Source organism: Dreissena polymorpha, chromosome 2, assembly GCF_020536995.1.
Source record: "Dreissena polymorpha isolate Duluth1 chromosome 2, UMN_Dpol_1.0, whole genome shotgun sequence".
Taxonomy (NCBI): domain Eukaryota; kingdom Metazoa; phylum Mollusca; class Bivalvia; order Myida; family Dreissenidae; genus Dreissena; species Dreissena polymorpha.
Genome location: NC_068356.1, coordinates 33,214,051 through 33,229,539, shown reverse-complemented (window position 1 = coordinate 33,229,539; position 15,489 = coordinate 33,214,051). Strand labels below are relative to the sequence as shown.

At 35.3% G+C, this 15,489-nt stretch overlaps 1 protein-coding gene across 4 annotated transcripts in view; it reads right to left on the bottom strand.

Annotated features, from left to right (window-relative positions):
- Positions 1–15,489, bottom strand: part of LOC127866520 (VPS35 endosomal protein-sorting factor-like) — a 63,375-nt gene that overhangs the window by 3,522 nt on the left and 44,364 nt on the right. For 2 of the 4 annotated variants that reach the window (XM_052407084.1, XM_052407082.1), the window contains exons 20-26: positions 13,879–13,956; positions 10,308–10,422; positions 9,345–9,487; positions 7,826–7,991; positions 3,170–3,288; positions 1,597–1,743; positions 1,069–1,406 (exon numbers count right to left, since the gene is read on the bottom strand). In XM_052407084.1, coding sequence (XP_052263044.1) covers positions 1,308–1,406; positions 1,597–1,743; positions 3,170–3,288; positions 7,826–7,991; positions 9,345–9,487; positions 10,308–10,422; positions 13,879–13,956 — 867 coding nt within the window. In that variant the 3' untranslated portion in view covers positions 1,069–1,307. Of the gene's footprint in view, positions 1–1,068; positions 1,407–1,596; positions 1,744–3,169; positions 3,289–7,825; positions 7,992–9,344; positions 9,488–10,307; positions 10,423–13,878; positions 13,957–15,489 lie in introns of those variants that run through there. The other 2 variants (XM_052407083.1, XM_052407086.1) reach the window with 2 other exon arrangements.

The following is a 15,489-nucleotide window of genomic DNA, read 5'->3' as shown; positions in this document are numbered from 1 at the left end:
GTAATGATACTTTACTACAAATAACGACAAAAATAGAATCATTGACATCGTTTGTTCACTCCCGAGTGCGTTTGTACCGCATAATGCTTGTGATAGTGTCTTTATTTGTAAAAAGCTCGAGTTTGCTCGACAGAGTTGAGCTTCTTGAAATCAAAGAATGAACATGTCATGAATATATGCATGTAATACTCGACACTCTGTCATCGTCATTAAAGGGGCCTTTTCACAGATTTTGGCATATTTTGAAGTTTGTCATTAAATGCTTTATATTGATAAATGTAAACATTGGATCTTAAAAGCTCCAGAAAAAAATCAAGAATAAATTAAAACAAGGAAAAAAAAGTAGCCGGTACCAGGGCTCGAACCAGTGACCCCCGGAGTCCTGGAGTTAGTCTGAAGTAAAAACGCATTAGCCCTCTCGGCTATTCCGCCGAGCATACACGGTATTTGTATTTTATACCTTATATAAGCAATCTTCGTAGTTTCGTAAATTTAAACGACAAAAACAGAACTCTCCAAATTATTCAATCGTTTCGCGTTGCAACGCTTTATAATTTGTAGGTTTTCAAATCGTCAAAAGATACATATAATGGCTATATTGCACTATGGTAAATGTTCAGTAATACGGTTTCCTCACAAATATCATAACTAAAACGAAAATTTGCGAATCTGAAACAACTTTTTTCAATTTTGTCAATTTACCAAACCGTGAAAAGATCCCTTTAAGTGCGTAACAATATTTAGCAAATGTTGACCTATACCTATGAGTCGCGTTCTGAGAAAACTGGGCATAATGCATGTGCGTAAAATGTCATCGCAGATTAGCCTCTACAATCCGCACAGGCTAATCAGGGACAACAGTTTCCGATTTTATGACATTTTACGTTTAAATGAAGTCTTTTCTTAGCAAAAAGCCAATTTAGGCGGAAAGTGTCGTCCCTGATTAGCCTGTGCACAGGCTAATCTGGGACGACACTTTACGCACATGCATTATGCCTAGTTTTCTCAGAACGCGACTCATTTTACAAAAGCACTTAGCACACCAAAAGAAAAGTACAAACGAAATCATATGTTATTCTAACATATTTAATAATCATAATATTTAATACATTCTAAAGGCTTTCAAAACATCATAATATGTCTAAAATAAACAAGTATGTGAAGAACTTTAATCTAAAGCGGTAATACAAGGTTATCCGTGTCGCAAAACTAAACATGTACAATGTATTATTCAGTAAAACGCTTGTCAATTACATAAATGTCTCATAAAATAAAACATAAATAAAAGTCTTGCATGTTTGTAAGAACTATGTCGTTGTTTCTAATGGTATCCTTGACAATAGCTCTTTATACGCGTGTCCGCTTGGCGTCGCGGCCTTGAGTCTTACAAACGCCTGGATCCTCTTCTGAAAAGATAGTTTAATGATTAATAAACCTGTAAGTTTTTATCTGCAGTAAAATAATCATATCAATTTGACTTTTAATGAAACACTTATTAAATTGTAACACAAAAGTTCATTGCATGTACATGCATTTTAATATGACATTTATAAGTTAATAATTCGGTCATTTTCACAGCTACATTGCTAACAATACCATTTGCTTCTGGTCGGCCTGGTGGTTGCGCTGTGCTAGACTCCACAATTTGACCGCTAGGGCGAGAAGCTTGTCCTGGGAGACGTCACCATGGGCAACCAGCGTGTGGAACAACTCCAGCGAGAGCTGAGTCTGCCGCTTCTCATTCTGGATGTTCGGCATGGGAAGATGTTGTAAAATAGTTTCACAATATTTTTTGCCGTGTTCTGAGAAAAGTGTGCTTAGTGCAAGTGTGGAAAGTGTTTTACCAGATTAGCCTGTGCAGTCCGCGCAGGCTTATCCGAGACAACACTTTCCGAATAAACTGTAGTTCTGTTACGAGAGACTTCTTTTAAAATTCCATTAAGCCGAAAGTGTTGTCATTGATAAATTTTCTACGACACTTTAGGCTTATGCATCAAGCCCAGTTAGCCAAGAACGCGACTCATTTAATAGCAGTAGAGGTAAAATTTGTCCAACATATACTACGTCTTATGTGCATATTATTTTAACAGGATTTTATTCTTTAAAAGATGAATTAGTGTGTATCAAACAAGCCTTCTGAAACCCAAAATAATTCTTATCACAAATGAAACGGTTCATCTGGTAGATTTGTTTAATCAATCTCTTTTAACTGCTTTGATCAATCAACTGCTGACGTCACAGCCATAACCGAATCGTCATTCACTCTCCAATTTTAGCTAAACAATCCATTCTTTAGAAAAGACATGATGTGATAACGCATGCAAGAGACAACACTTAGCTTCTCAAGCAATCAGGCCTTAACATTCATTGAGATCATTGGTTTCAATCTTATATCTAATAGACAGATCAACAGATTTAATTGACAAAAGACAGCTTTTAAACAAAAATACTAATCAGTGCGTATTGAATTGAAAGTAGATGACGATAACAGAGAAAAAAAACTAGAAAAAGAAAAAAAAATACATTTAATTTTTACATTCGATTCCATAATACCAAATATCATGCTGTATTCATAAGAATATAATGTACAATTGCATATTTGGACCTTCATATTTATAGGATGAGGAGGTGTTCATTTGCTCTATCTTAAACTGACAGCAAAAAATGTTCAGAGATGTGCATTGCGTAATCAAAGTTATTGGTCCTTCATTTGATTAGGGACGTATGTTGCAATTGTAAACTGCCATCTGTGGCAGTGGGCAACTATAAATGGTTACCTATAAGACGGTGAGATCGTTGCAATGGTTAACTCTGGGCAGTGAGGGACTTGAGATGATTACCATGGTTACCTTTAGGTTGTTGAGAGACTTTGGAGGGTCAAACTGATTACATTCTAGAGTTTTGAGAGACTCAGATGGTTACAACAGTTACCTCAGGGGTGGTGAGAGACCTGAGATGGTTTCAATGTTAACCCATAGGTGGAGAGAGACTTGAGATGGTTACCATTGTTACCTCAGGGGTGATGAAAAACTTGAGATGGTTACTATGGTTACTACAGGGGAGACTTGAGCTGGTTACAATTCTTAACTCTCGGGTGGTTAGAGACTTTAAATGGTTACAATGGTTGCCTCTGGGGTTGTGAGAGACTTGATACGGTAAAAATGGTTACCTCTGGGTTGGTAAGAGACTTGAGATGGCCGAGAATCTCGTCTACCAGCGTGCTACAGATGCCCACCACCTCACTGACATACTTGGGATCTGACCCGTACAAGCTGTCGTTCGAGTCCACTGAAAACAATTGGATTGCATTTTGCAAAAAAATAACATACTTTCCATGCTATTTTGTTCATATAATACAATACTTTGTAATTTTTGAATACCAGGCGCATAGAAAATATTATTATACAACCTTTATTTAACAACACATTTTTTACAGTATTGCACCAAAACAATGAGTCCCTTACCCATCAGAGAAAACCCCCATCGATAATGATAATAACCTTGTCTTATGTGTATATTACCATCACATTACTTTTCATGTATTGACCAAGTTTCATTAATATGTCTTATATAGATTTCGAAAATTTAAATACTTTTTGTAATTCTATTTTTATTTTATGCCACCCGACATTTGATTTGTGCAGACATGAATACCAGTTAGATTATCAGAATCTAACTACCTTTCAAGATGTCTAATTTTTGCCGACGAATAGATGAACTGATGGATGAACACAGGAAGAAATTCACAAACATGCCGAGGCTAACGTATAGCCAAATCGGTACATGGAGTGTCCATATCATATATTATAGTGATATTGTGGGCATTTTTCACTGTTTAATTGAGCTGAAAAGAATTAGCAGGTCAAAAGAGTTACCGGTAGTTAAAATGTGGTTACTGACCAATTATCTGCAACTCATCTTGCTACCAGTTGTTTATAAAAATATATTTTATATTCGATATTCTTACGTGACCCATCCAGTCCTGTGAGCCGAAATGATCCGTAAAACAAAATTGTGTCTTTGTGTCGTATGAACGAATCTGCACTAAAACTAAAAATAGGTTCACATCGTGCATGCATGATCAGTTGTCAAACGAAAGTACGGTTGATATCAAATGCATTATTTTTCTCTTTCCGGTATATTGTTTTAGTATGTTGATGCCGCATTAACAATTATGAGTGTCTATGAAGTGAGAACACCAACATTAAAAAACGGTTGCGAACGACACCTATAAACTATTAGATGCCCATAATATCACTTTAAAGCGGGTATATACGATCTTGTAAAATATTTATTTATTAATATTAAATGTGTAAAAACTTATTATACATATATTTCAATATAAACTAAAATAAAAGTTAAGAAGAACATGTGTCGAAAAATGCTAAATAAGCCAGATATTAAATTCTGAAATCGAAAAAGGCTGTACAGCCGAATTCGCCAGCATGTATATCATGCATGTACGATGTGAATCTAAATTTAGTTTAACGGTTCATTTGAAATTCCTGCAGCGATATCGATTCATACGACACACGAACACTTACTAAAAAGACGAATGCATCGGTTATTGTAGGGAAATAATTACGAATTATCTTCGTCACAATCGGCTCGGGGCGCTAATTTGTATTTGCTGTATTTTATAAAATTCGTCTTAAATGTATCATTTTTCTTGCATATTGTGTGTTATTATAACATATTTGTATCAATATTTTACAATTCAGCACATATAAAAATCGTATATACCCGCTTTAAGTAGTTATTGTGTAATTTTAAATATTGTGTTTTGATCTGGTTCGAAACAGTGACTCAACCCTTTGACTTCTTATGATAACCAAAAGACCTTATGACCCTTAACTTATGTTCTTTTTGAGTTATTACAATAGTTCAGGTTTTGTGGACAGGCAGATACACACATGATTTAACAGTATTTATGAGAAATTGAAGAAACATTTTTCCAGGTGTTTGTTCTGACAAATAGACATATGGAAAAAAAGACTGACAGATGAATGGAGGGAAAAACTTCATGTACACAGGGTATACCTACAGATTCCTCTGGGGAACCAGTCAGTCCCCTAATAATTATTTATTTAATTATATGTGTTTTATAAATACCCATAGCAATTTTGAAAGAAATGTGTGACATATACTTTCAGGTAAGAATCAAATGTTTAATACACCCCCATAATTTGAAGAAACAGACTCTCTTTCCACAGGAATATTGTTTTAATTATAGTCCCAGTCTTTATTTGTATTTGTAGCGCATTTTCATAAAAATTTGTACAATTAATAAGTTTAATATAATTAAAGAAACAAAAAGCAAAGTATGAATACTTAAAAATCTGAAAAATTAATAACAATTAAAATAGAATCTAAAATGCTTTTGGGGAGGTATTTGCAGATAAAATACAAAAGTAATATGGTCACATATTGCAGAACATTTAAAAAGTCTATGCTAGCAAAATGACTATCAGTTCTTGCTATTTATCAATCCAAAGATGTGCTTTTTAAATGAACTGCCTGTAAAATGCAAAACAATTTACATGACCATTTCTTAATAAACATACCTAAAGGTCATAAATATCAAAATCTCCACTGATAAAGTAAAACGGAGTATTAAGTCATGTCATCACATTGCTTTGACAAGCACTCTAAGGAGTCATTAAACTTGATAAAAGACACCTTCCAGGAGAAAATGCACTATGCAGACAAGATATTACAGACAATTATATCTTCTAATCAGTCAGTGGCACATATACTGAGACCCGTGCCGTGCAGGGAACCATGTTTTTAGACAATGCTGTAACACAAATCAAGCAAATGGTCAATATAAACGTCACCTATATGGGTGTGAGTGACATGCTCTGCTGTTTTAATGATTGTTCAGGCAGACCAAGACCCTCCCACTGACCAAGCTGTTGATTAAAGCAGCTGACCCACTGTGAAATTACAAAGACCTAATGTCAACACTATCATTATTTGACATTCTCACTGGGCTTCAATTCTACGTAAAGTGAGCCATATAAGACTGTGCAGGGATTATTAGTAACACTGTTAGTAACGCTCCATTGGTCATTGTCGGCTCGGGTACTACTTACATGTACCCCGGGTACTCTTAAGTATACTTACATGTACCCCGGGTACGATAAATATACTTAATCGTACCCGGTCGATATTAGACTGTACCCGAGTTGTATTCCCGCCCAAAATCCGATGTCGTAAAATGCGCTACTGATTATCTTAAATAAACTTCTCTTTTTAAAAAACTGCATCAGCATGCTTTTTGAGTATGGGTTTCGCTAATATAGAGGCCATTTTACAGAATATTGACATAAATGTCAATATAATTAATTTCAAAACAATAGCCGGCAATGACCGATTTAGCGTTAAATTTCCCGGGTACGTATAAGTATATATACCGTACCCGGGGTACATGTAAGTATACTAAAGAGTACCCGGGGTACATGTAAGTAGTACCCGAGCCGACAATGACCAATCGAGCGTTAGTAACTGATGGTGTATGGGATATAAACCCTCAGTAATTTCATACCATATGAGAACGAAGTTACAGTGTAACGATTATATCTCAACCAACTACTCAATTACTCGGGGTTTGTATGGAAATTACTCAGGGTGATCAGATTAGGTAATTTGTGTGAGAGGTGAGATATATAATAGTACTTTTAGCTAATCAAGTATGCATGTTAGCTCAGAGGCTACCTCTACTCAAAAGTCTGCATTTGACTAATCTTTTAGAAAATTGCATATCTATCTTCTTTCCTTAACCTACCTATTTGTATGTAATAATATGTTAACCCTTTCAGTGCGGGAACCGAATTTTAAAGGCCTTTGCAAACAGTTTGGATCAAGATGAGACGCCACAGAACGTGACGTCTCATCAGGATCCAAACTGTTTGCTATTCTGATAGTATTCTTTAAAAAAAAATCGAAGAAAATGCTAATTTTAGAAATTCAGCAGACGACATTTTAGCAGACGACAAATTACCCAGCATGCAAAGGGTTAAGATAAAAAAAAAACATTTACAAGACTCATTTATATCGACTTACTTAAAGGACATTACAGTCATAAATCATGAGTTGGCTAGTTTAATGTTTACTATTTCTAATACTTTTTCTGAAGACCTTTTACAAACTTTGTCCAAATATAGTTTTGTATATAAACATAAGAAATCAAATTTGATTTAAATAGCAAAAAAATATGACTGGATTGCAATGGTCTATTTACATTAAATTAATATCATTATATTATGATAAATTATATAAACATTTGTGGATTAATAAATTTCTCTTATTACAGAACAGTAAGATGGAAATATTTAAACAATGTGTCCCATTTATACTGACTTGTTATTGATATAAATACAATTAAACTGAACATATTTGCCAGTGCATGCATAATTTTTTGTATGTCATTGTCTAAGCCCACATTTAACACTCAAGTCGAGATTTTGTTTTATACATTTCTGCATGCAAAATGAGCACTGTAGGATTCCTGTCGGAGGGTATGTAATTATTTTAGTCACATTCTGAGAAAACTGGGCATAATGCATGTGCTTAAAGTGTCGTCCCAGATTAGCCTGTGCAGTCTGCACAGGCTAATCAGGGACAAAACTTTCCACTTTTATGACATTTTTCGTTTAAATGAAGTCTCTTCTTAGCAAAAATCCAATTTAGGCAGAAAGTGTCGTACCTGATTAGCCTGTGCGGACTGCAAAGGCTAATCCGGGACGACACTTAACGCACATGCATTATGCCCAGTTTTCTCAGAATACGACTTAACTAATCAATGTTTTTATCAGCTATCTACCTTTATTCACATGGTACGGGTAGCTCTCCTGGCAGGAGGCAGATAGCATGGCAAGCACACGCGTGTAAACAACCACCTTGGCATCAGAGAGGGGCTCCCACGTGTAGTTCTGTAGAATGTTGAGGAGGCCCCTCAACAGGTACACCACGCTTGAGTCAGGATTGTCCTGTAACCATGGTAGCGGGATAATAAATTTCATTGAAACTCGCAGAAACAGGAAAAACAAGAAATTGCCAAGCAATATGGTCCCCTACCGGTGAAATTCCACCATGGTCAGAATTTTTGTTTTTTATACTTGTTGCCATAGCAAACAGAATTCTTGATGAAGGAACAAAAAGAAATGACGTGCATAATCCCCATATTGCCATCTATCCATGTTTCAAGTTTCATGAAAAAATATTGAGAACTTTTAAAGATATCGCAGGATCCAGAAAAGTGTGACGGACAGAGCGCAAACCATAAGTCCCCTCCGGTTTCACCTGTAGGGGACAATAAGTCTGACAAATCCTGTGGTATCAGAAATATCACAAACAAATTATCTATTAACATATGGATGTTTGTAACTGTTTATTTGTTCTTAAATAGTGAGATGTGGCATGAGTTAGTCGTAGTCATTAGTGTTTGTTGACTTCTTTCTATGTTATGTATAAATTATTTGTTTCATAAAAAACTATGTTTTTTTTTGCAATTTGTTAACAATTTCTTTAAAATATTGACAAACAAAATGCTGACTTCAGTACTGTAAGGATTGAGCTGTAATGACAAAGACTTACAAAATGCAATATTTTTTTCCACAGAAAAGCAATGTTTTTTTGCATGTTGCATTAAGTCTGTTACAGTAGATAAAATATCATTGACATTCACATTTGGAGGATTGTTTTTGTACAAAATATACAACACACCACTCACATTTGAATATATTAAACTACATTGCAGCTACATATCTATAGAAAATCTCATTACAAAGCATGCAAAATCATTCACAAATTCTCATGTTCTTATAATGAATCCCAGTGCGCAAACAAATGCCAATTTCCATGAAACAATTGCTAGTGCAATAAAGCTAATTCCATTCAGTCCAATAAAGTTACACAACAGGATATTCCACAGAATATCAGAATATTTACTTGCAATAAAGAGTTATCTTACCCTCTCTTTCCCTTTAAAATTTAAACACACTGTGGTTGCTAACCTTTTATAAACATAACAAAAAGTACCAAAACAATATGATACAAATCAGCTGCGCTCTGGAAAACGGGGATTTATTCATGTGCTTAAAGTGTCATCTCAGATTAGCCTATGCGGGCCACACAGGCTAATCAAGGAAGACACTTTCCGCTTTTTTGGAGTTTTTCGTTTGAAGGTAGTCTATTGTTAGTTAAAATCCAGTTGTGGCAGAAAGTTTTGTCCCTGCTTAGCCTGCAAATAATGCACAGGCTAATCTGCTATGACACTTCACACACATGCATTAAACCCTTTATTGCCAGAGAGGGGCTCAATATAACAAAAGCATACTTACCGGTACCACCAGTAATGTAGACACAAAGTTGCTGATGAAGTCGACCAGTAAGGGCTCGGAGGATCGATGTTTGCTCTCTACCGTCTCCATGGTACGGGGTATCTCGGGTAGCAGCGATATTGCAGCTTTAAAGAAGGCATCACCTGAGGAGGATTGACAAAATCATAAAGCTTAAAGGCTCTTCAATACTTCTCAAGAAGTTTCAATTTACCAACCAATTTTCCAACATGGTATTTTTCATTTATAAGAAATAATATTCGTAGCTCCCAATTTAAATGCATGTCAGCCATTGTCTGAAAAAAAAAATGGCTGAATTCATGTTCGTAAAGTTTTGTTCTCAGTTTGCCAGTGCAATGTGCACAAGCTAAAAAGAGACAACATTTTCTGCCTAGACAGGATTTTCTTTAGATGAGACTTTGCCTACAAGAAAAATTCCATTAAAGCGGAAAGTGTAGTACTTAATTAGCCTTTGCAGATTACACATGATTAGTTTAGACAATACATAAAGTACATGCATAAAGATAGTTTTGCAGATGGATGATACAATAAAAATAGAAATAATTGGCACTTGACCATGCTGATGTTTATCTTCATTTCTAATTCATATGTTCAAGCATCCATTCAGATTAAAAATAAATTTATTTACAAAACATCAGAATACAATTCAATATTTAATTAATTTAATAGTTTATGTTAACTCCAGAACATATTAACCCTTTCCCACTCAGAGGCAAAGTGAAAATGGCTATGTGCAAACAGCATAAAACCAGAACAGCCTGCGAGTAACTCGCAGTCTGATCAGGTTTTATGATGTTTGCAGCTCATCAGTATCTAAAGGTTGGAAATAAAGCCTTTAAAACTTGAATTTAGTAAGCAAGGTCTTTAATTAAATTTAACTTTCTAAGCGACAACAAACATGTCAAAATATGTATCTAAGTGGTCAAGGGTTAAATAAAAACTCACCCTGGCTGTAGCACTGGTTGAGAAGGGCCACCTGTCCAGACAGAAGGTACAGCTGCAGCTGAGCGAACACAGACTGCAGGGAGGGGATGGTGATGAAGCAGTACGCTGCACACGCCTGCAAGTAACCATGGTAACACTAAGCAACAAGCAGTTGAATCATATGGTCAGGTAGTTTTTAGGAGACCAATCCTTATTTGTTCACTTCTTTGAAAACCTTGTTAAAAGTTATATAATACCAAATAACAAACGTATAAGTACAATTGCACATGAAATGTAAAACTTCATTCTAATATATAGCTTATTTTCAAAGTAAAAATGCTCATACATCTTTGCTGTTAACGAAATCTATTAACATTAAAAATTCTCATAATTTTGTGTTTGTTTCATGTTAACTAAGAGCAAGACTGTTTATTTTCCAACAAGAGGGCCAAGATTGCCCTAGTTCGCTCACCTGAGAGGAGTCCGTTCATTCAATCTTAACCAAACGTCAAACTTGACCTAGATATTGTCCAGACAAACATCCTGGTCAAGTTTCATCATTATTGAACCAAAACACTGGCATATGGAGTGATTTTGTTTTTGTAAGATTTGACCTGGTGACCTTTATTTTGAGTTGACTACCAAACATCAAACTTTGCTTACAAAAATAAATATTCTGACCAAGATTCATAAAATCTGAAACAAAATTGTGACCTCTAGAGTGTTTACAAGGATTTTGTATAATATAATGAAAATTTGGACAATCTAAGGGCAATAATTATGGCATTAATATGTGATATATATAAAACAAATCTTTTCACCAAGTTTCATGATGATTGGGCAAAAAATGTGACTTCTAGAGTTTTCACAAGCTTTTTTTACTATATAAATATAAGAAAACTGCCCCCTCCCCCCCCCCGGCAGCCATGTTATTCAACTGACCGGAACCATTTTCAAACTCAGCTCTCATATCAAGGAAATAAATGCTCAGATATACATATACAGAAAATTGCCCCGCCCACTGGCGGCCATGTTTTTTCACCGATCTGGACCATTTTCGAACTCGTCCAAGATATCAATAAAACCAATGTTTTGACCAACTTTCATGATGATTGGGCAAAAATTGTGACTTCTAGAGTGTTTACAAGGTTACTCTAAAGGAAAACTGTTCCCCCCCCCCCCCCCCCCCCCCGGCAGCCATGTTATTCAACTGACAGGAACCATTTTCGAACTCAACTCTTATATCAAGGAAACAAATGTTCTGACCAAATTTCATGAAAATTGGGCCAAAAATGGTACTTTTAGAGTGTCCTAATGTTTTCACTAATATACATATAGAGAAAAATGCCCCGCCCACTGGCGGCCATGTTTTTTCACCGATCTAAACCATTTTCGAACTCATCTGAAATATCAATTAAACCAATGTTTTGACCAACTTTCATGATGATTGGGCAAAAATTGTGACTTCTAGAGTGTTTACAAGGTTTCTCTGTAGCCAAATAAGGAAAACTGCCCCCCCCCCGGCAGCCATGTTATTCAACTGACCGGAACCATTTTCGAACTCAACTCTCAAGGAAACAAATGTTCTGACCAAATTTCATGAAAATTGGGCAAAAAATGTGACTTCTAGAGTGTTCACATGTTTTCACTATATACATATAGAGAAAAATGCCCCGCCCACTGGTGGCCATGTTTTTTCACCGATCTGGACCATTTTCGAACTTGTCCGAGATATCAATAAAACCAATGTTTTGACCAACTTTCATGCATGGGCAAAAATTGTGACTTCTTGAGTGTTTACAAGGTTTCTCTATTGAAAAATAAGGAAAACTGCCCCACCCACTTGCAGCCATGTTTTTCAACGGACCGGAACCACTTTTGAACTAAGCCAACATATCATTAAGAGAAACATTTTGACAGAGTTACATGAAGATTGGGCATGAAATGTGACTTCTACAGTGTTTACAAGTTTTTTCTTTTTTTTGACCTAGTGACCTAGTTTTTGACCCGGCACGACCCAGTTTCAGACTCGACCAAGATTTCATTGGGACAAAGCTTCTGACCAAGTTTCATGAAGATCGAACAATAAATGTGGCCTCTAGAGTGTTTACAAACCAAATAAGAATGACGGACAGATGGAAGACGGACAAAGACCGGTCACAAAAGCTCACCTGAGCAATCAGGTGAGCTAAAAATGTTATATTATGACCAGACATAGTCAACATGATACAGACTATACAAAATATTTTATTTGCATAAGTTCTAAAAATGGCAAATCTAATAAACTTGAAACCTTGGAAATTCCAATAAATTAGTTGTTAAATCAAATAGAGCAAGAACTTGAAAATCATTGAAATGAATAGAAAGTTAATTTCTTTTAACCCAGTTATTTTTACCAATCTTTAACCAAGATGTTATTACCAATATTTAAGTCTGACATCAGTTTCTCATATTTTCTTTGAACCAAATTTCAATATAAAAAAATTCTAAATAGGTGGGTATTTTAACAAGATACCAAAATCTCAATTTGACCTTCAGTAATCATATTGAAAAGGACATAATATTATTAATAAAAACTGTTATTTTAAAGAAAATTCCCAAGTAAATGGCCCGTAATTTCACAAAAAATCAATGGACTGGAATGAAACTCAAACTTAACCTGTAAGTCATGTAGGTAGACAAACGTAAAACATTCAGTCAAATATCTGAAAGTGCTTCTGAAAAAACAATTGAAACGGAATGCCGTAAGGAGAGACAGACAGACGGAATGACTGACAGTTGCACAGACTGACAATCAGACTTACAATATGCTACCCAACTGAGGGCATAAAAAAGATCAATTATAAATCATTATAACTGCAGCTAACTGTTAATGTTATTGCATGTTATCAACACCTAACTATTTACATCAGTTGCAATACAGCCATAAAATAAATAAGCCTGCCAGTCAAGTTACTCTCATCTAATTGTAAAATTGGGTCTTCATTGATAGTTTATAACCTTGCTATTATAACATGGCAGGTAGCTAATTGATATGTGCAAGTAGAATTAGGAGATGTTGCTAAGAAATGAAGTGGGTAATGACATGCAATAATGGACTGAGAAAAACCCAGATTTTCATGAGTATTTTCTTTCATTGACAAAAATACTGCTGTTTTCCTGTTTTTCAGCAACAGTGTCTTTATTTAAAAACATAGAGACCCCATTTTCAGTTAAGTACATGTATACAACATCTCACATCACGTATCATAAAACCAGACTTATAAAGAGATAATTTGCAACTGAAGTTTTTGACATGAAAAAATAGTTTTTATCATCAAAAAAATAATACCACTGCATGAATAAGTTATTCTAATGAATAAATCAAAGTGACCCGTGGAGTTTATTGTTATGCAATAAAAAAAAGAATAATGTTACATAACAAATGACATATGTTAGGACAAAAGCTTTTAAGCTTCCTCAAACAAATGAATTAATTGGAAATAAATTACTTAAGTATACAGCACTGCATGTTATTATGTAATAAAAACAGTCCAATGTCGTGAGCAATGTTCTGTTGACATGCAAAAAGTGTATTGGTTGAACATATTACCCGGACAAAGTTTCCTGTTTTTCTCGAGTGATTTCCTCCAACCACTTTTCTTGTCTCAATTGATAAATTATTCACACTCTGCAATAAAAGAAGCTTAGTGCATACATACTACAAATATGTTTTGTGGAAACTGGGAATATTTGAGTTGAACATGTAAAAAAATTTCATTGAAAGTGCATGAAAGTTTCTTTTTAACCCTTTAAAACATACATACGTATTTTGACGCATTTTTAGACCCTCTGAAAGTTAAATTTAATTAAAGACCTTTCTAACTAAATTCAAGTTTTAAAGGCTTCATTACCAACCCATTGTTACTGATGAACAGCAAACAGCATAAAACCTGAACAGACTTCGAGTTACTCACAGGCTATATCCGTTTTATGCTGGTTGCAAAAGCAATCTCCACTTTGTTTCTTATTCGGAAAAGGTTAAAATGTATAATTTTAGGTCTCATATCAAATCAATATCAGAAACTTAAAATACTGAAAATCAAGTAAATACTTCTAAATAAGTTTACTTTCAATAGCTTGAATCTGTAAATATATAACAAATGTTGGACTGAATAACTATATTGTAGACAAACCATGGAGAGTAAACAGCAAAAACAAACAAATATATCTAAATATAAATATATAAAATATCTGAATACACAGATGTAGCCGAAATTATATAAAAACATGAATTACAATGTAATCTTTGGCTTATTTCTGTATGCTTATTCTGTCTTGTATGTATAAATTCTTATAACAAATATAAGCCGTTGCTATTAGATGATGCATTCCTAATGGAAATAACCTCTTCAAAAAAAATTGTTCCACAAAACTTCATTCAAATACTGAGGTAAAAGCTTAGAAGTTAGATCTTCTAGAAAAAAATAACATAAAATAATAAAAAGAGATCATGGTCACTTTTTTCCAATCACTTTGTTAAGTATAGCATAAAATTCAGCCTTGTTATGGGAAAACTGCGCTCAGGCATGTGCAGCAAGTGTTGTCCAGGATTAGCCTATGCAGTCTGCACAGCCTAATCAGGAACCATACTTTCCCTGCTTATGGAAATTTTTGTTTAAGGGAAATCTCTTGTAAAAAAAATCCAGTTAAGGAGGAAAGTGTCAAACCTGATTAGCCTGTGCAGACTCTGGGATGACACTTTACCTGCAAGCATAAGACCCATAGCCTGTGCAGACTCTGGGATGACACTTTACCTGCAAGCAAAAGACCCATAGCCTGTGCAGACTCTGGGATGACACTTTACCTGCAAGCATAAGACCCATAGCCTGTGCAGACTCTGGGATGACACTTTACCTGCAAGCATAAGACCCATAGCCTGTGCAGACTGGGATGACACTTTACCTGCAAGCATAAGACCCATAGCCTGTGCAGACTGGGATGACACTTTACCTGCAAGCATCAGACCCATAGCCTGTGCAGACTGGGATGACACTTTACCTGCAAGCATCAGACCCATAGCCTGTGCAGACTCTGGGATGACACTGTACCTGCAAGCATAAGACCCATAGCCTGTGCAGACTGGGATGACACTTTACCTGCAAGCATAAGACCCATAGCCTGTGCAGACTCTGGGATGACACTTTACCTGCAAGCATAAGAC